At 39.8% G+C, this 21,538-nt stretch overlaps 1 protein-coding gene across 1 annotated transcript in view; it reads right to left on the minus strand.

The window, feature by feature from the left end:
• Window positions 1-8,431, minus strand: part of LOC147888754 (putative serine protease EDA2) — a 116,268-nt gene extending 107,837 nt beyond the window's left edge. Inside the window, exons 1-2 of the mRNA XM_087392358.1 lie at window positions 8,210-8,431; window positions 1,759-1,884 (exon numbers count right to left, since the gene is read on the minus strand). Coding sequence (XP_087248484.1) covers window positions 1,759-1,884; window positions 8,210-8,431 — 348 coding nt within the window. The remainder of the gene's footprint in view (window positions 1-1,758; window positions 1,885-8,209) is intronic.
• Between the last annotated feature and the right edge of the window lie 13,107 nt (window positions 8,432-21,538).

Here is a 21,538-nt window from a genome sequence, read left to right on the forward strand (position 1 = left end):
TGGAGGTGCAGTGTCATGGGTATCTAGAATGCAGCAGTGCATTGCTCTGTCTACTACAGAAGCTGAATATATTGCAGTCACTGAGGCATGCAAGGAAGCTATATGGCTATCTTGGCTAGTGGCAGATTTGGGCTACTCTAGTGATACTCCATTGTTGCATTGTGACAGTCAGAGTGCCATACAGTTGGCACGAAATCCTGTTTTTCATGCAAATACGGAGCACATCGACGTGAAGTATCATTTTATCAGGGAGGTGCTTGAGAACAAGCAACTTCAGCTTGTGAAAGCTCACACTGATGACAATCCAGCAGATCTGTTGACCAAAGGATTGGCTGCTGAGCGGTTTGCACATTGCAGACGGCTAATGGGTATAGGTTAAGGCCAGTCTACTGGTCTTGTACATTATGATGTATATGCTGTTTTTTCTTTTCTTTCTCTTGAGGGCACATTGCCTTTAAGTGGGAGGTTGTTGGGGTAAAGGCACTGGCCACCCTATGTAACAGTTTTTTAGTCTAGTACTTCTAAGTACACTAAGTATGCATTGTACTTAGTGCCTAGTGGTCCTAGCCTTATCCAAAGATATATATACTACTGTGTGTACTTGGGGAGGTACCACTCATTGCTTATCCCCACCCACTGGTGTGTGACTACTATGGGTGTGTCTTCTCACTCCCTACTCCTACTCACTCCAGTTCTTCCTCAGTTTTGACAAGCTAAGATTATTAAGTAGATATCACAACAAATCCATTACAAAATGATATCTTCATATGTAAAAAGAGAGCATGATATCCCCCTCCCTTTATTAATGATCCCCTCCCCCATGTCACACATGGTATCCCCCTCCCTTTATTAATGATCCCCTCCCCTGTGTCACACATGGTATCCTTTCGTCTTACTCCACCCCCATCCCAATCTTGCCCTTAGGTTGGTTCCCCTTACTTTTACCCATTATCTTTCACATCCAGGTAGAGAATCACCCTTATTTATTGAGTAGGACACATGAGGCCAACCTCCATGGGTAGGATTAAAGATATTTCAACATGGATCCTTAAAAAACTCTTTATCATAGTTGTAACTATCAGAATCACATTTTATATGCTATTAAAATACATTGCTATCTTTTTTACTTTAAATATATAATACCTTCTTCTCCATAGTACTTAATTGAAACATAATTGAATGTATTGTCTATCTACTTAATCTATTTAGTATCTTTTTCTATGTAATCTCTTCCACATTTTGTTATTATGTTGGGGTTGTTTCAGCTCTCTCTCTCTCTCTCTCTCTCTCTCTCTCTCTCTCTCTCTCTCTCTCTCTCTCTCTCTCTCTCTCTCCTCTCTCTCTGTCTCTCTCTCTCTCTCTCTCTCTCTCTCTCTCTTTGTCTCTACGCACACATACACATGTCTGTACGTGTTTGTCTACTTGCATGTGTGTGTATGCACGTCTATGTGCATGTGTGTGCATACACACATGCATGTCAATGTGTGCGCATGCACACATGCACGTGTGTGCGCGTGTGCACACGTGAATGTGTGAGTGCATGGGTGCCAACCAGCATGCACATGCACGTGTGTGCATGTGTGCCTGCATGTGTACACATGTGAACACACTTTCATGTGTGTTATGTGCACATATACAATCACCACCAAATGTCTAGATACATACTTTGCACTTGAGTAACCAAATTCATGAAAAACACCTCTTTGTTTTAATGATGCTACAATATGTGGACACTTATGTTAGGTGGATAGTACTTACTGCATAGTAGTCAAAAGAGATTCCACCACAAGTTGCTTCACCACAAACCTCCAAAAATATAGGACCTTTGGGATCAACAAAGAATTCTAAATCCTCGTAATAACGTTGCTGAAATGTTCGAGAATCCTGTCATGGTTGAAAACAAAAAATACATGAAATTTGTTAGGACAATCAATCTTATGTGGAAATTTGATATATGTAGACTTAAAGGGTTCCCTTACATTATATAAAAGACTTCTAAAAAATTCTTCAAAAGATCCTTTTTAACATGCATTATGTCATCAAGTTGAAACTCCCATCTTGAATTTGATATGACAATCTTGATATGGAGGAGAAGAAGCAAAAATAATATTTGAATTGTACATAAGTTCATGTGGCATTGCTTGTGCACTTCTCAAATAAATTTAAGTTGTGCATTAGTTCATCTCTCTCTCTCTCTCTCTCTCTCTCTCTCTCTCTCTCTCTCTCTCTCTCTCTCTCTCTCTCTCTCTCTCTCTCTCTCTCTCTCTCTCTCTCTCTCTCTCTATCTCTATCTCTCTATCTATCTATCTATGTGCAAGCTACACATACATGCATACGTGCACGTTCACATATGCACAAACATGCTCCCACATGTGTCTCGTAAGTGATATGGCCCCCCAACCACAGTTAGATATCATCACAAACACACACACACACTCTCTCTCTCTCTCTCTCTCATATGCACTGACTGTCTAACGGACATTATTTTTGAAGTCTGAAACTTCTCAACCAAGGGATGATGTTCTAGTTTGGATAAACATTGACACAACTCATGCACTTCATTTTGTGTTAGTCACTCGATAGTTGAGCTCTACCTTGGCGAGGTTTACTATGTTGAGATGTAAACTGCATATGCATTGCTACCAGATAGTACTCATGCTATGTAGAGGTCTTACCCTCATGCAGAGTATAGGTACTCCATGGCATAATAGAGAAGTGTACATGTTGTATAGCACTCAGGTGTTGGAGTTCTATGTCATCAATTCCTTTCTTAATCCCTCTCTCTCACACCACTTCTCTCAACATCATGGTGTGGTGTCTGCATCCATGGTGGCTATTGCCATCTTATTAGCAGCCATAGTTGCTGAATAGCTTCGATTTTTACAGAGCAGCCATAGGTGCCACTTGTTATGCTCTTCTAGATCCTTCATTTAGCCTTAGATCTGAATGCCTTGAAGGCCACTATTAGGGAGACATCATTATTTTTATAGCTTATATATAGTAGCACAAATCTAAACTACATCTGAAGGCTTAAATTTTTAGGTTGTAGTACCTGCGTCATACATTTCAGCACTTTCTTAACCAACTATTCCTCGATTTCAAAGGGGAGAGACTTACATTCTATGCTACAAAGCTCCACATTGAGCTACACTTCGCAAATCAAAGTTTTTTTTTTTGCAAAGCCTCTAGCTAAGTGTAATTCTAGGTTTTCAGTTCAACTGAGATACTTGAATTGAAAGGGGGAACCCTTTGCTCCTTTATTCCTAAAAGCCGTGCAAGATAAGTTGTTCCTTTCAATTCTCTCAAAAGAATAAGTTTGGCTGCAATTGACTATTGCCAGCAAAATCATATCCAAGAAGGTGCATTGCTTTTTGAGAAGCCATTTCAACTACTTATTCTCTTTGCAAATTATCTCAATGATCAACTTGGAAAAACTTCAGCCACTTCCTTTTTCCTCCACTGCTCTCATTACTGCTCTCATTAAGTATCACCTTTGGACACAATAGGGTATTCTAGAAACATAGTATTGGAGAAGGTTGGCTGATAAAAACCATCATCATTTTGATTTAGATACAAGAATTCCAGTAAATTGTTACCACTGGGTGACTTATTGGCTACCATGTGGGTAGCAAACTAAGGAAAAAAGAGAAGAGAGGGGGATGGCACATGGGTAGCACACACTTGGCAAGGCGAGCTCTTCTTGGAGGCCAACGATAGGACAGATCTGCCATGCAATTGATTAGAGGACTGCAACAACTGTAGGGAGCAAAGAATTATGTGTTACCGGCCTAGGATAGATGTCTACAAGCTAGAGTTCTCGCTCTAGGAAAAAAGGCACACAGGTGGTGGGCTATATGGAGAAGATCTAATTGTCCCGGAGGATAGAAGCTTGGGCCAAGTAAGGGAGGGAAAGTGGCCATAATGGGAAGTCCCCTTGCCCTTAAATAGGGCCCTAGGTCGCTGGTTGGCTGACCAACCACGTCGAACAAACCGTAGAGCTAGAGTTCCCCACAGCCCCAAACATGGACTTGTGGGTCTGTTTACAGACCAGAAGTAGGTCGGCCTACTATGGCCAGCCAACCCACTATTTTTTGGGGCTTCCAGTCCCTATAAAAGGGGCCTCTTGGGACCTCATTATTCATGCACGAGGGCATCACATTTAGCAACACTTTGGAGCAACAAGATCTAGGCCACCAACTAGGGGATCTAGTGGGGCTGAAGAGTAGTAGACTTAGCTCAGCAAGGGGCTGTAGTACCCTTGGCCATCTTCTAGGGCAGCAAGGAGTAGGGATCAAAGAAAACACTCAAAGTATACTGAAGCTCAGAGAGGAGCACACAAACTATGGATCTAGAAGTGCTACAGAGGTAGTAGGACATCATGCTTTGGTAAGGATAGAGGACCATGATTTGGTGGGATTTTGGACTCATTTTATTGTGTCCTTTGGATAAAAACATATTTTTCTATATTTTTCTTGGAGTAGTCTATTTATTGGTTTGCACACATTTGATGAGCACACAAGTAAAGAATTGCATAATTCCACCCCCAACACCAATGTGTGACCTTCTAGGCTATTCTATTAGTCTTCTAATGTGTGTATACCCTTTGTTGTCATTTGTAACATGGTACTAGAGCCTAGAAGGAGGTTCCCAAGTGGGGGATCCTGATGGCAAGGCCCTTGCTGAAGGACAACCTTGACTCTAGGCTCTACAAAATCGACTTCCACGACTGGAGAATTGTGACCTTATCAGAAGGAAAGTGGTTCATGTTAAGTCGAGTTTGTACAAGTGTGTTTCGTTGCTACAAAAGGGTTTCTTGTTTGGTTGGTCACGTGATTTCAGGAGCTACATCGGCAAAGAAAGGTTTTGGTGGAGGTTCTAGGGTAGGTGGGCCAAAGAATTCATGTGGAGGTGGTGGGACTGGTGGAGATGCTATGGCACCTATAGTCATTGTTCATATGATAACCACACCCTCTTCAATAAGTCCAAAATTTCAAAGAGATCAAGAAGTTGGATGGAACAAATTATCCTATCATGAACGTAAAGGTTCAGAGCCATCTTGTGGCTAGGAAGCTGTGAATGACGACAGGAGTGGATCCAAATCCCTCAAACATGAAGGATGTAATGGGTAATGTTATCATCATTGTAGATCCAAATAAGATGGAAGCATTGGAGGACCAGGATTCCTAAGCCCTTGAAGTGACCATAGGGATGGCAACAGATCAGATGGCAAACACATCGATCACGCATGGGCCCATCTGAAGGATTTGTATGAGACAGACAATATGTCTCAAATCTTAGCTTTGAATCATCGGCGATTGTTTAATATGAGCACGGATGAAGGAGATATGGTCCCTGATCATATCACTAAGGGGAAGGTCATAAGAGATCAGTTGCCTGGGTGGAATCAAGCCAGTTGGCCTTGCTGGTTGTTGGAATGCTACCACGGAGTTTCAAGGGCTTTGTTATTGAGTGTAGCAGCATGAGAGAGATGAACAGACCTCTAACCTTTGAGGAGTTGGTCCCTTATTGCTATAGAAGGGTCCTTCGAAAAAGCTTTATGACAAAAGAGATTACAAGAGCATTGCTAGCCAAAGACAAGGTCGGAAAAAGGAAGGGAAAGCCTAACATTGGCAAGTCCAAGGACGATTTGGAGGACACTTTAGAAGACTCAAAAAAGAGAAAGCATGAGAAGTGTTTTTGTGATCTACCAGGCCATTTTGTAAAGGATTGCAGAAAGAAGAAGGCACATCAGAAGAAGGGGTCTATTTTATATTCATGGTAGTCAGATATTATCAATGTATTTCACAATGGAGAATTATTCTTAGTGACATCTTTGAGTTTTGCTGAGATCAGATATGCAAACCCAAAGTCACAGTGAATATGTCTGATATTAAGATGTGGCCAGACAAGGAGATTGAAAATTTTGTGAAGGTTAGGGACAAATCTCGGGACAATGGTAAGTGCTTGAAGTCATCCATGTGCTTTACTGGTATTGTTGACATGAGGGAGGATTCCATGGAGTGGCCTAGGGTTTTAGGGTCAAACGGATGCTATGGTTTAGAAGAAGGCATTATAGGATTACACAAAGGAGCAAAATGTGCCTTTATGAGGTACATGATTTGCTTTAGAGCAAGCACTTAAATAGAACGATTACATTTTCTAACAAAATTATGCTTTTGTAGGGGCTTGTAAAATTTGTTTTTTTGAAAAAAAGTTTGTGAAGAATTACCATAAAAAGACCATGTAAAATAGGCCCTTTATACTAGCCCTTTGGATGCACGTGCTATCCAAGGCTCTTACATGGTGAACCCCTCTCCATGCAAAAAAGTAATATCCACACTCATGCAAGATTGTCAAGCGTGGCTTCACTAAGCTTATCTATTCATTTTCCCAATGAATTTAATTAGTAAGTAACAAATTATATTTGCACTCTATGGATCTCTTTCAATTGGTATAGAAAATTTTTCATCCAAGACCTCATGTTACTCAGTGTCTAGTGTGCTTTCATTATTGATCACTTCACATTTCTTCTACTTTCATATGTAGTAATTTTGAGATGCCCTCATATTATAGGTTTTGCAATTTGTTTCTATTTTCTCTATATTGATTCTACTACTTGGTATATGTGATAATATTATACCTTCATTTCATAATCGCACCAAATGCTATGCAATTAATATCTAGAAGATATATAATAAGAATTCCTATAAAGAAATTCACATACTATGTATTTTTGTGGATAATCCGTCTATTTCTAGAATCAAATATACAAGACAACTATGAAAAATAGGATATTGCTTGTATTGCTTTACAATGAGAATCTATATTGGATACGTTTAATCCATCCATTTTGATTAGATATTTGTCAATCATGTTAGTCAACATTAGAATGTTAAAAAAGTTGTTAAATCAAGGTGAAAAAAAAATCATTGAACACTTCAAAAAAATGTCGACCATGAACAATTGCACTTTAGATTCATGAAAAGATAAGAGTTACCATTATTGTTTGTCATCTAACCCCTCCATGTATAGATCATTTGATATTTGTTTTAAGGGAAACTATAAGTGATTTCATGAACAATTCCACTCTAGATTCGTGAAAGATATAGTTATCACTATGATTTGCACTAATCCCTCCATGTACACATCATTTGATATCTTTTTTAAGTGAATCTATAATTGAATGGTAATTTTTTAAGCGAAACTATAATTGAATGGTAATTCTTTCATTTAATATATTTGAACATTTCCTTTTAAGGAACTCATGCCTATATGGTATTTGTTATTAGATGCTCTCTCTCTCTCTCTCTCTCTCTCTCTCTCTCTCTCTCTCATTAATGAGTGTCATCCACGTGTATGTCTATCAAAACATAGGCTCATTCCTACGTGCCCAGAAGTGCCTTCACTTAATTTATCAACTTTGCGTGTCCTCAAACGTGAGATTCACATTCCTTGTCAATTTCATACTTTCCTAACAAGTGACAAGACATGAGCTGTTTCAAATCCCAAGTCATGGAAAACTTGACACAATCATGCGCACTTTTACGACTCCTTTACCACTTACACACGAATTAGACCCTCAAACATAGCCCTCGCCACGCTCACAGATCCAACCGTGAGCACTCTATGCATCGTACTTCACCGTCTACCGTCTTCAAGCCCAAGCCCTCTATAGAAATTCCTTGCCCATCTGCAAAAATATCAAAACATCGGCCTCCTTTGAAGACGCAAGAGTATTATAGAATCACCTGATTCATTATCAACCCCTTATTGAACTCCCGTTCAAAATAACCTCGAAACTGTTCAAAACAACGATGGACGCACATTGCTTGAGTTACTAAAAATTTGGCGAACCACTCAGGAACTTTGTCTTCTCTCAAAGCATCAGACTGAACCCTTTATTCACAAATAAGAGAGGGGATATGTGAAGGGACAAGATGTCAGTTTAATGTGTCTCATTGGAAGCTTGACAACCGTCACCTTCAGACATAGTCACATCTGAACTTGAGCCAGTTCTTGTATCATAGTAGTTGTCGTTCTAATATTAGCCATGAAGTAAAAGGAAGTATTAGGAAGATTATGTAATAAGTGAAGGAGAGGCACCAAGCTTTCATGGTTGTTCATGCAAACCTTAAACATGAGGAGAGGAAAACCATTGAGCCATTATGAGAAACGAGAGAGAGAGAGAAGAGAAGAGAGGAGGGAGAACCTGAGGATCGAAGTGATCGACAGTCTGATTCATGTAATAAGTAGAGGTAGTCAGCATGGGGAGAGCTTGAAATCGCTCGCTGTGCAGCTTTCTAATACGATGGTGCATGAACGACTCGGAAGTGGGAAGGCGGAGGAGGAAGAAGAGGCTGATGGTAATGGCAACCAGGGGGAAGTCATGAAGCCTGAATGTGGAGGGAGAGGAAGATGGAGAAGAAGCCATAGCCAAAGCTGGCCTGCTGCGCAGTGGAAACAGCTTGAAACTGCCTGAGCCGATGACGTTGGAATGCTTCTGCGGAGGTAAGAGCCCCGAAGGAAGGCCTATTATGAGAAGGCGAAGAGGAGATCGGAACAAGGGGCGGGCGGTCCAACGTTATAGCCGACCTCCTAGGCGGCAACTCTGTGTCTTGCCTTTTGTTGTTACTGCGTCTGAACGAGCTTTGTTGCACGTCTGAACGAGCTCTACGACTGCATGAGTTTCAAAGGAATAACATTTTGGTCTTATTTATCAATCTCTATATTTGACGGCCTCTTATGGAGTTTTAAGGCCTTAGGATCTTATCTTAAGGAGGCTCATCCCACGCCTTCCACGTGAAGGGATTTGGAGGTTTGGAAAGGAGGAGGAGGGAGGTTCACGGGAGATTCAAAGGATGCAAGAGGAGGTTCAGAGGAAAGCCATGTGTGGCGTGCTAGTCGAGAAGCTAGACTCAAGAGAGACTTACGATGGCGCAACAGTAAGGGCAAGGCATAAGTGCCACGTGCCATGAGGAGCACAAGGAGAGCTGCCACTGCCACTCCAGTAGATAGTAGCCACGTGACAGAATTCAGATAGGTTAGGGTAGAGATGTTTCTTCTAATAAAACCACCCCTCTTTACTTATGAACTAACGAATTGTTTTCTACAATTGAATTAAAAAACCCTCCTGTTATTTTAATCTTGTTAAAATTTTCCCAAAAACTAAATTAAAATACCCTTCCTTTTGAATTCACGTGGTACACTAAACAATTTTAGGTGAACCCCTCGAGAAGGGGATATTACATGATCTACCTATTTGCACAGGAGCAAAGAATTGCTAGATGATTGGCACATGCTCTGATAGCCCAAATACTAGTAAGTACTCCTCATTCAAAGGGGCAGCCAACCCCCATCCTTTCCCTATTGCATAGAACCTATCTATCCGACCTACCCTGGACTCCCAAGACAATTCTCGTGGAGATCCTAGTAGTCAACTAGACCCTTCTCAAGGAAAAGCTCCTCCCAAAAATCAAGCTCAGCACCCCCTATGTCTCTCTTGCTATTGGAACTATCTTGGACGCAATCTATCATGTCCCAGCCTTGACCCTGAGGATAATTTCCCTTCGACACTCCTCTCAGTAGACAAATTTGAGCATAGACACATAAGACATGGAACTCAATAATCCTCACCACAAAACCTGATCGGACTCCTGCAAAATTCATGAGATGTCAGCGTATCCTTAATGAGAATCGCAAACCCGGCCTACATCTCACTGGGAAATTGACAAACACCTTGAACCCCAAACGGCGAGCATGCGCACAAAACCAAAACCTATCACCTTGCCCACATTTTATCTTCTAAAGTAAAACCACCTCATATCGAGCCTTCTAGAGCTCCATGAGACATCCTTTCTGCTTATCCTTATTGCAGTAGCCTCTCACATTCCACAAGCATAACCTAATGATTATCTAATGTGCTTGGCAAAAAGAATTTTACATTGCCTTTTTTTTTTTAATTAAGAGCAAATGCAGGTGTACATGCATGCCATGGGAGTTTGTTACTATATAAACAATTCGCAAGGCTGCCATTAGCCATGTACTCAAGTTTGATCAGAAAAAGCACATGCAATTGTTGGATTTGACTTACAAATTTCATCACATAACAGAGCTTCAAAAATGCCCATTTCCAACCCATTACTATCATCATGCCTTACGTTGCCCAACATGGGTTCACCTACATTGCCATGCAAAGAAAATATCTCCATGTAACTTAATCGTCTTGAAAAATCCAATGCTTCAGATTGAGAAAAGTGAGGCATATGAAAATACACATTTCATACCTTCTATGTTCTATCTCACAACCGTGCAACCTTGTGTGGGAAAAATACTTGATGGTTTCGAACAAACATGTGCGAATTGGGTGCTTGTGATGCAACAAGATTTATAGGATGATTAGATTTCTTCCCATCAATGTGAGGAAGATTAATGAAAACCCTGATAACTCTTATTGGGCTTCCTCCCCTTTTCCAAGGTGGCTATGCCATAAGATACCACATCACATATACACAGACACCACATAGGTAGACACACATGCATATACGTACATTATCTTTTTAAAAAGTTTAAACTTAGAAAAAGTGTATATGTACATGCATGCCATGGAAATTTATTACTCTATAAACTATCTGCATAGCTGCCATTAGCCATGTACTCTGGCTTTGATGAACAAAAACACATGCGGGTGATGGATTTGACTTAGTATCACACGAATTTTATAATATACAAAGATTTAAATGCGACAAGAAAATCAATTAAGCCCTTTTGAACCCATTACCATCACACCTATCCAATTTCCCATTGTTTAACTAATGCAAATGGGCATCATTTTTCTTAGTTTGCCTTCACATGAGGTTGTGTTCCTCTACTTCTGTGCTTTTGCGAGAAGATGATCATTAGAGAGAAAAATATAATTAGTCATGTGGTGTATTTGGAAATGATTGAGGATTTTGGAGAGGAAACTTTAATTTGCCGCACATAACCTTAACAACTGAGGATGGTAGCTATATTGAGTTGTACCAATATCCTCTTGCCATCAACAATTGGCAATACTAAGTTGTACAAATATTCTCTTGCTCAATGAGGCTTATAACCACTTAGGAAGGGCTGGATGTAATCTCATGGCCTCAAGGCTCTCAACAATATTTTGGCTCACTAGATGTAATCTTTTGGCCTCTAAGGCTCTCAACAATTCTTGAGTTTTTTTTAATGTAATCTATTTTGTTCAATGTTTTCTCCATGAAGCTCCCAATATAAAATGTTGTTAATTTTTATATAAACTGCTCATGCTTGCTCTTGTGGAATCTCTTCCTTCCCTCGATTGATTCCCCCCACATCCACATGGTACGACCTTGAATGGTATGCACACCTCTGGCCTCTATATTGATGTACTCTATGGATTCCCTAGAGAGGTTGACAAAAGGCTAAGGATTTTCATAGCCTCTCCATCGTCTAAGGCTCTCACTAATCTTTTGGCTCACTTGATGTAATATTTTGGCCTCTAAGGTTCTCAACAATCCATGAGGCTCTCTATATAAATTGTTGTTAATTTTTATATAGACTATACAAGAAGATAGACAAGATTGGGATCACATTTCATCGAGGGGTGAGAGTAGTAATAGTCATGGTGAACAATGTGGGTGAGCATTCGAGCGGATGAGCAAGGGATAAGATGAGTGATGAGAGTTGGAGGAGGGAGTATGGATTAAAGTAGAGCAAGGGCAAAGGAGAGATAGAGGAGGGTGCATGGAGAAAAGTAGTAGAGCAAGGGAGGATGAGAGCAAAGTAGCCAAACACCAAATTCCAAATTCCACGGACCTTATATATTACAAAGTTTGAGCCACTATGGTGATTGGAGGCCCAGTGTGCCATCCAAATAATCATGATACATTTTTAAGTAAAGTAGCCAAATGCCAAATGCCATGGATCTTATATCAATCAAAGCTTGGGAAATCTAGGATCATCTACTTCTTCTCCAATTTCACCTTCAGGCCTAATGTGCCATCTAAATAATCATGAGCCATTTTAAGCCACTGCCTTAATTAAGGAAAATCCGAGGAGGGTGCCATCCAAAGTTTATCATGAGCCATCGTTGGTAACCAACTACTACCAGGCCAGTGGAATCTTAGGCACCAGCTGAGATGACACATCGCCACCAATGACAATGACAATTAATTATGAAATGAATGGCCAGTAATCATGAAGCAGACACCACTGTCTTGGTAATTAGCTAGTAATTAATTGTGGCAAAGTAACTACACTATACTAAGCATGCAAGCTTGGTGACTAGTTATTAACTGCACTCTACTGATCATGCAATCCTGGTGGTGGTAACTGGCAGGTGAGTAATTGCAGGCCATTGTGGTGGTTGGTAATTAACTACCAGCCTGATGGAATCTTAGCTGCCACCATAGATGTCACTGGTAATCCTAGGCAAGATCCACCACCAATGAAAGGTGGCAGTTGTTGAGATATCAAGCTCCACTCGTGATATGCTAGGGTGACTGTTGTGCATTTATGTCACCGACTTGTTAGCTGTAGATGCAGTTGGTACACTGCCCATGAATAATAGCTGGATGACAGCTATCCTTATGTACTCTAGTTCGTGGCTCAATTAGTATGCCACCTTAGTTAGCTGAGTTTGGTTTGAGACCCACATATAGGGTTCTTCTATTTCGCTGTACGAGAGTTTTTTTGGCTTTCACAACTAAGAAGAGGATAATTGTTTTCAACCTCCACCTTTATGTGTATTCCCCCATTGTGTATGTGAGAAAGCCACAAGTGAGACTCCTTCCTTCTCTCCCACTATCTTCACATGGTATCAGAACCTGGTTCGTGGTAAGGAGCTCAAGAAAGCCCCAGGGGACTCACAAGAGGAAACTTATAATATCACGTGAGTGTACAATAGGGGGGTTTTTTTTAATGAGGTTTAAGCTTATACATTAGGGGTGGGGGGCTTAAGAGGGGGGACATAGTATAGGCTATCTTGGATAACTAGTCCAAACAAGTTTGGTTTTGTGTATGGTTTTAAATAGTCATAGGGAAAGTAATCTAAATTTTCTTATTGTGTGATCTGAATGCTTAAGAAAGAACGTAGATTTAAGGAAAGGGGGGACATAATAGAATTTTGGTGGTATCTTATAATCTTAAATAGGGGTGTTTTATCATCCTACATGGATCTTAAATAGGGGGTTTTCTTGAAGTTCATGCACGCAGGTGACGTCCCCCTTTCATGAAGAGTGAATCCCCCGGGAAGAAAGCAAACCAAGTTTGTGGTGTCCTGGTAAGAGGACCAGTGTTGCTTTCCTTTTTTCGAGTTTGGGAGCAAATCTCTGCAGGTAGCACAACCGGAAAGTGCAAGAGTGCATTGTCTTAGATTGAGACGCCCTATAGTTGAGACGCCCTTCGCGATGTGGCGAGAGGGCAATATATGCTGCGGGAGAGGGCAAAGCCTTTGGTGACTTTATTTTTCTGATTCGAGGCCATTTCGGGGCCCCTTTTAGAGGCGGAAGTTCTCCACAAGCACTGAGAAAAAGGGCCTATTTTTGGTGTGCGACCACTGCTCCACAAGTCGGTGAAAAGTTATCGCAGAAATTGCATCGTATGCCTATGCACAGAGATATTGGGAGTTATAGAATCATTCTTATTGCCTGTTCATGCAAAATCTTCACTAGGAAGTGACTGTGTGGTCAAATACCACTTTCGTCAGTTTTGCAAATTTGCCCAAGTGAGGCAAAAGCTGTGTTTTTTCCAGTGACAAAATATTTTACAGTGTTCTATAATGGCATCCGATTCTCTTTCATAGATTGTCACTGAAAAGCTTGACAAGAACAACTTCCAAGCATGGAAGTTTAGAATGACGATTTCCTTATGGGAAAAGGCTATTGGGAGTTCAGTACAGGAAATGAAAAAGAACCAGTTCTTCCTAATGTTTCCAATCAACAGGAAATGCAAGCATTTAAGCCAAATGAGTTGCGGTCCAAGTTGGATCCAAAAGCTGAGAAGTGCATCTTTATTAGTTATTCTCTGTAGTAGAAAGGGTATAGATGCTATAACCCTTCTACTCGTAAGTTTACAGTGAGCAGAGATGTTTTTATGAGATGAGTCGCTGGTATAAACCAGTAAATGTGATTGACGATGTAGATGCACAAAATGGTAATGTTACACAGAATTCACAGTAGCAATCACAAAATATTAGTGGACCTATAGTGTCCTTAGCAATGGTTCACATACTTCACCATGGACAGGCAGATTGAGATCAAGAGAATCTCCTCAAACCAATGCAAATAGTGGTATGCAGGTATCATGAAAAGGAAAAGAGAAGGTAGATCAGCCCATGTTTGATGTGAATGCAGGTCACTCTTATGTGGATGGTGAATCCAGTGGCTCAGAACAGAGCATTGATGATGGTTGGGTATTCCTTCTATTGTTACACCTGGAGTAAGGAAGACCAAGGATGTTTTGAGAGCACCTGGAAGTGAGCCTATTTTGCTAGGAAGAAATAAAGAAGCAACTTATTCATGTACAGATTCACACTATGGTATGGATGGCCACAATAGTTCAAATGCTGGTGGATGCCTATCATGTTATGCAGTAGGGTCCAAAATGCATGGTCTGCCATACCCCATCATAGATGATGACTGCATGATTCGATGGCCTCTGGGCTACCACCTTGTGCATGTTTTCTACTTTGGGGTGTTTGTGCATGCAAGCTCGGTATGTAGACTATGTAATGTGCCATTGCCCACATTATGGACATATCAAATGTGCCTACCTCCTACAACTATCTATAGCAAGAAAGTAGATGCTGTAGCTCAATTTGCCATTTGGTCAAAAAATTATAAAGACAAGGAGTCGAATTTAATAAGGCCAAGCCCAAGCCTGCTGACTGCAAAAGAAAAGGAGCATTAAGGAAGGAACTATCCCCCTTCAGGAAAGGAGCAAGGAGGGCCAAGCCTGCAACCAAGGAGCTCAAACCAAGGAAAGAGGAAGCAACATGAAGGGAGGGGTTGGGCCCCTAAAAGGGCCAAGCCTGCAATTAGGGAGCTCAAAAAGGTCACATTCTCAAAGCAATGTGGAACCAACACCTGAATGGAGGAGCTGCCCCCTTCAAAAAAGGGAGCAAGGAGGGTTGAGCCTTGAATCAACAAACTAAAAAAGGCAACCTACTCAAAGCAATGTGGAACGAGTCCCCTAAAGTAAATGATTCTTTGAGATGTAATCTATTGAATTATTAATGTTCTTCAAAGCTTACTTGGGCAATCTGTCCCTTTAACGATAACACTCTGTAGCAATGCGATTCATTTTAGTATAGCACTGGATGGTTGCATCTCAGAGGTTAGTTACACACTAGGATATTACATGATGAATGGCATACAATTCAATCATTTAGGATTTGTGGTCACCAACCGAGTGGCTAAAATCTAACAATTGATAAAGAGAGCTAGACTAAATGGGATTGGTTTAGTATAGCACTTTGCAACAATTTTAGGATAGCATGGTGGTAGTGCGGGATAAGTGATCACCAATGTGGTAATTGGTTGCATATTAGGATATTAATTGCCAGCAGTGTGGTGGTTTGCTTCTATTATTACCAGATGAATGTCATACAATTCATTCATTTAGGATTTGTGGATTAGATATGGAACTTCATATTTCTCAATGTAAGTGTGATTGTGTTAATATGTATACATACACACACACACACACACACATACAAACACAATATATATATATATATAATTTACTAAACTATTTCCAAAGTGATTGAAGTGAATTTTTATCATCTATGTGACTAGATAGTATCCTTTGACAAGACAAGGACCATAATGTGAGCCAAAAGATTTTGATTAAATTGGGTTGAAGATTTAAAATAAAGTGCTTGGATAATGTTAATGATAGAGGAAGAGATGTCGCTATGACAATAGTAACACTTAGTATGGAGGAGAATGCTCTGAGTCTAGATGGTGTCCTTTGATACGCCCAGGCCCATAATGTCAGACAAAATATTTTGAATATCTACATATATCTATATGTCTATATATATCCAATATTATAGATACTTCCAAAGTGATCAAAGTGATGTTGTACAAAGCTCTAAGTGATCAAAGTGATCCAATCTTATAAATATTTCCTAAGTGATCCAATTGATGTTGTAGAAAGATTGCTGAAAGCTGCATGCTCTTCAATAGCCTATTTTCTTATGAAAGATGAAGACATTATGCAATGGTTCCCTATGCAACCCAAGATTTTGGTACATGAGATTGGTCGATTAGAGGAGGAACTTAGTGTTCCACATCATCGTTGACTCGAGATTTGTCATTTGGAAGATGGATCGATTGTTGTAGGAGGAACTGTGGGAAGTCCAATATTATAAGGTTCCACAATTTGTGAAGTACATTGTTGAAGGATCCCACTGTGCTTTGTGTAGAGTGCATGTCCTCGAAGCCTTGCGCACATCACAAGTTCTTTAAAGATATTGAAGTCGATCTCAGCTTGGAGCTTTAACTACTTTGTTTTTTTGTATAACAGTAAATTTCTTGGATATATATTAGCTGGGCCTTTCTTAGGGGCTGGCCACCCCTCTAATACAGTTGGATGCTCAATAGAACTTGAGTTTTAAGTAGCAAATTTTCTTTGCATTTATCAAAATATGCTTGCCTACTACATTTGTAAGAAGCAAGAAAGTAGATGATGTAGCGTGGTGGTAGAGTAGGATAAGTGGTTGCCAATGCAGTGGTTTGTTGCACACTAGGATATTAACTTCCACCAGCATGGTGGTTTTCTTCTATTATTACAATATGAATGTCACCAGTGCGGTGGTTGATTATACACTAAGATATTAACTACCACCAGCATGGTGGCTTGCTTCTATAATTTGTGGTTATCATCCTGATGCCTAAAATTTGACAATAGATAAAGAGAACCATCCTGAAGGGGACTATTTTAGTATAGCACTTTGCAACAATTTTAGGAGGCAGTCAATAGAGCGAGCGAGAAAAAGCAAGCGAGCCCAAAAAAGCGAGCGACAATTAGTTGAAGTGGTTGGAAAATCAAGCAAGCAAAGAAAGAATCTAAGTTTTTTATAAAATAATTGCTTGAAGTACAAAGTAATCAAAAAGGTGGTTATGTGTCACAAAATTTATATTCTGATGCACACAAATTTTTTAGATGGTGCAAAAAGGCATGATAATCATCTAAATCATGCCTTGTCATTTGATTTGATATGTAACATTATGCCACTTATATTTGATAATCAAAAGATGCAGGGATGTTAAAAACTCATCTTTTGGGCAAAAACAATCAAATGTTGACATCTTGCCAAAATATAGGAATGTGAAAATGTCCTCTTTTTAATGCGCTCCCTGTTTTGGCCCAAAAGAGAACATTTTCACATCCCTGTATCTTTTGATTTACAAGTCCAAACGGGGTCATGTTACATATCAAATCAAATGGCAAGGTGTACTTTAGACGATTATCATGTCTTTGTGTACCATCTAGTAAAATTTAATGCCACCAAAAAATGAATTTGTGGCCAATTTGCTACATTGGTAAGATTAGTGGGAGGTAAGAATAAATCATTAGGGAAGGATATTTTTGCAGTAACAAAGAAACATGGGTTTTATTTCAAGAGTGAACAGAGTTAAAAAACCTAAGCATTTACATATGCATGGAATCTAGACTAATCCATGCAAGGAGTCCTTGGAAAGATGATCTCAGTTGCTCTAGTGGAAAGAGAGAACTTGATTGCAGTAGGGTTTGTCTTTGATACAAACAATGACTTAGAAGTTAAACATACAAACTGTCTCATGGATGATGTGAAATTAGTGTTAATGACTTTAAAGTTATATGCATGTTTAACCTTCTGGCATTGAGAGAACATATGCACTTTTGAATAAGTTATTATTTTTTGCTACTAAAATGGGGGATTTATATATCTTTTATTGTTTTTAATCGCTCACTTTTTTTGGCTTGCTCGCTTTTTGTCGCTCGCTTTTTGGTAATCCTCCAATTTTAGGATAGCACTTCAGTAGCACAAGATAAGTAGTCACGAGCCTGGTGGTTGGCTGCACACTAGGATATTAATTTCCACCAGTGCCGTGGTTTGCTTCTATTATTACAAGATGACTTGTGTACACCTCATTTGATTAGGATTTGCAAAATTGTGGATTAGTTATGGGATTTTCTTAAAGAAGTATGATGCTTGTTTGGGATATACTAAAAACAAGTGTGGGATTTATCATAGTGTAGGATAACTATAGGCCAACACTGTGGTTGGTTGCACGGTTGGTTGCACACTACTGGCACCAGCATGGTGTTTGCTTCATCTATTACAAGATGATGAATGGCATACAATTAATTTGTTTAGGATTTGTGGATTAGTTGTGGGATTTACTAAAAAAGGCACATGGTTGTTTGGGATATACTAAAAACAAGCGTGGGATTTATCATTTGGGATTTACAGAAACAATTATAAAATCAAGTGTGGTGGTTAGTTGGGGATTTTATTAAGGAAGTGTAGTCTCAAATACATTTTCTATTTTCTAGGATAAGTGGAATATTATTTCCTTGCAACGAGACTACATTTTCTTAGTACTATCTTAGTTGTCCTTGACCACTACTAAAAGACACCCCAAGATGTGCTCATGCATGTCTAAATCCAATTTGAAGACACTCTTGCCCTTCTTTTGTTGTGGCATAGGTTTCATCAAGATCTTAAGATCTCTTACTAGATGAGAATACACAAAAGTTTGAGGACTCTTATGTAACCAAATGTAATTTCGGCCTCTCTTGGATGTTTTTTAATACTAAAAAGCTCCAACTACTACATCCTGCTTCTCGTAGGTTGTTCTCCAATGATCCTTAAATTGTTTCTCAACATTGTGCTTAGGTTTTATGCACTATAACACAAAGTTTGCATCATCTTCCTTGTTTTCTCTAGAGGCTCACTATTTGCTTGGGTGTAGCCATTTTTGGTGAGGTTCAGGGACTTTTCTGTATATGGGTATCTTGCATGACCCATAACTTATGCATTTCTCAATGGAATTCAGCAAACTTTGTCTTCAAGTTGTAGTACAGATTCCAAACTTGAACATGAGAGCAAAAAACTATGGAATAAGGATTTAGAACAAAACTGTTAAAGCATTACAAGTGCTATGTTGCATGTGAAGAATGCATCCTGAATGTTAATGGAAATGAGAGAGGGAGAGAGAGGAGTGCACACAAGATACTAATTGTACACTGACTGTATTCCCAAGAAAATAAGAATATATACATGGACCCCTTAGAGTTAGGGTTAGGGTTTGTCCATAACCTTTATGGTGCAATTTACACACACCATTCTCAACACCCCCTCTTAAATTGCACTGCATAAGAAGAGGGTGCTTTACAAAACACAATTTTTGGATTTTCTAAATGTTGCATAACGGCAACAAAAATAAAGATCACAAAAGATGCACAAGAGTGCAAAAAGAGCACAGTAGAAAAAGTATGTAGAAAGGTGTACAACTTAGTGTTCACTTCCCTTTCTTAAGTTGCAATTGGTAAAGACCAAGCTGATGTCCAAAGTGTGCAAACTTATCAAGGGAAAGTGACTTGGTGAAGATATCTACGACTTGTTCTTGTGTGGGACAATGTATCAAGTCGATTTCTTTACTAAGAACTTTCTCACGAACGAAGTAATAATGCACTTCAATGTGTTTTGTTCTAGCATGAAACACTGGGTTCTTTGCCAATTGAATGTTGCTCATATTATTTGAATAGAGCACAATAGGGTCTCCATAAAATATCTCAATATCTGAAAGAAGCCTTCTAAACCAAATTGCTTCAGATGTTGCATTGGTGGATCCTCTATACTCTACTTTGCTAGAAGGCAATGCCACTATTGGTTGCTTCTTGCTTTGCCATGACAAAGCTGCGGAGCCAAGACTAAAGCAGTACCCACTAGTGGATCTTCTATCATTTACACTTCCTGCCCAATCAGCATCTATGTAACCATGGAAGTGTAAGTCGGATGACCTGGCATAATGTAGTCCATGATCCCATGTACCATGAAGGTATCTGGGTACTCTCTTCGCTGCAAGGAGATGAGTCTTCTTGGTATTTTGCATGAACTGGCTGAGCACACCAACTACATAGGATATGTCTGGCCTGATGATAGTCAAATAGATCAAGCTGCCAATGAGTTTTCTATACGGTAGAGGATCTGAGGCTAGAGAAGTGTCAAGTGGTGCATTCCATAGGAGTAAGGAGTGGCTTGCAGTCATGTAGATGAAACTGCTTAAGTACCTTTTTAGTGTACTTTCCCTGAGAAAGTGTGATCCCTATGTCATCTCTCCGTATTTCCATACCAAAAAAATCATGGAGTTCTCCCATATCCTTCATGTCAAACTCTAAAGTAAGCTAACTCTTTATTTTTGAGATGAGATGGCCATTGTAGCTGGTGATGATCAAGGCATCAACATAGCGTACTACAAGAAGGATGTCTTCTGTAGTATTTTTGATGTAAAGAGATGGATCTGAATTTGATGGCTGGAAACCCGATGTCACAAAGTGATAATGAATCCTTGCATTCCATGCATGAGGAGCCTGTTTCAAACCATAAAGTGATTTTTGCAACCTACAGACCTTCTTTTCCATCCCAGTAATAGCATACCCTAGAGGGTGTATCATGTAGATTTCTTCATCTAGAAAACCATTGAGGAAGGCATTCTTCACATCCATCTGGTGGATGGGGGCCAATCAAAGTGAGCCGCAAGAGCTATGGCTGTCCTGATGGTAGTCATCTTTGCAATTGGTGCAAAGGCCTCTCATAATTTGTGCCATACTCTTAGGCATATCCCTTGGCAACCAACTTGGCCTTGTATCTATCAACCTCACCAACTAAGTTGAGTTTGACTTTGTAAACCCATTTGCATCCTATGGGCTTCTTCTTTGCAGCAGGAAGATCTATCAAGGTCCCCAAGTCTAATTCTTGAGAAGAGTGATTCTTTAGAAGAGTATTGTACTCTGCATCCATTGCATGTTGCCACTTAGCGACTTGCACTGCATCTTTGAAGTAGGTTGGCTCATCAAACTCCATCACTTTGGCTATGAATGCATAGTTGCTCTTGTAGGTCCACCTATCAGGTATCTTTTGATCACAAGCAGATCTTTTGAGATTGGAAGTGAAACTTTCAGGAATTTTGATGATGACCGTGGTAGTTGCTATATCCATTATGTCAAGAAGCTTTTCTTTGCCTTTAGTCTAAGTGGTCACTATAGACTACATACTATCTGACTCTGTAGGCAAAGAAATATGATGTATCACTAACACTACTGGTTGAGGCAGAGTTGAAACTATAGTCAAACTATCAAAGTATGATGAAGCCTCGTCAATGATAACATCCCTAGATATAGTCAACTTCTTGTTGACTGGATCATAGAGTCGGTATCCCTTTGACTCTACAGCATATCCAAGAAAAACACACTTGATTGATTTGACATCAAGTTTAGTCCTAAGTGCTCAGGAACATGAGCATAAGAAACAGAGTCAAATACT

This window comes from Dipteris shenzhenensis, chromosome 21 (assembly GCF_047967505.1).
Source record: "Dipteris shenzhenensis isolate YYH24624 ecotype China chromosome 21, Dip_SZ_1.0, whole genome shotgun sequence".
Taxonomy (NCBI): domain Eukaryota; kingdom Viridiplantae; phylum Streptophyta; class Polypodiopsida; order Gleicheniales; family Dipteridaceae; genus Dipteris; species Dipteris shenzhenensis.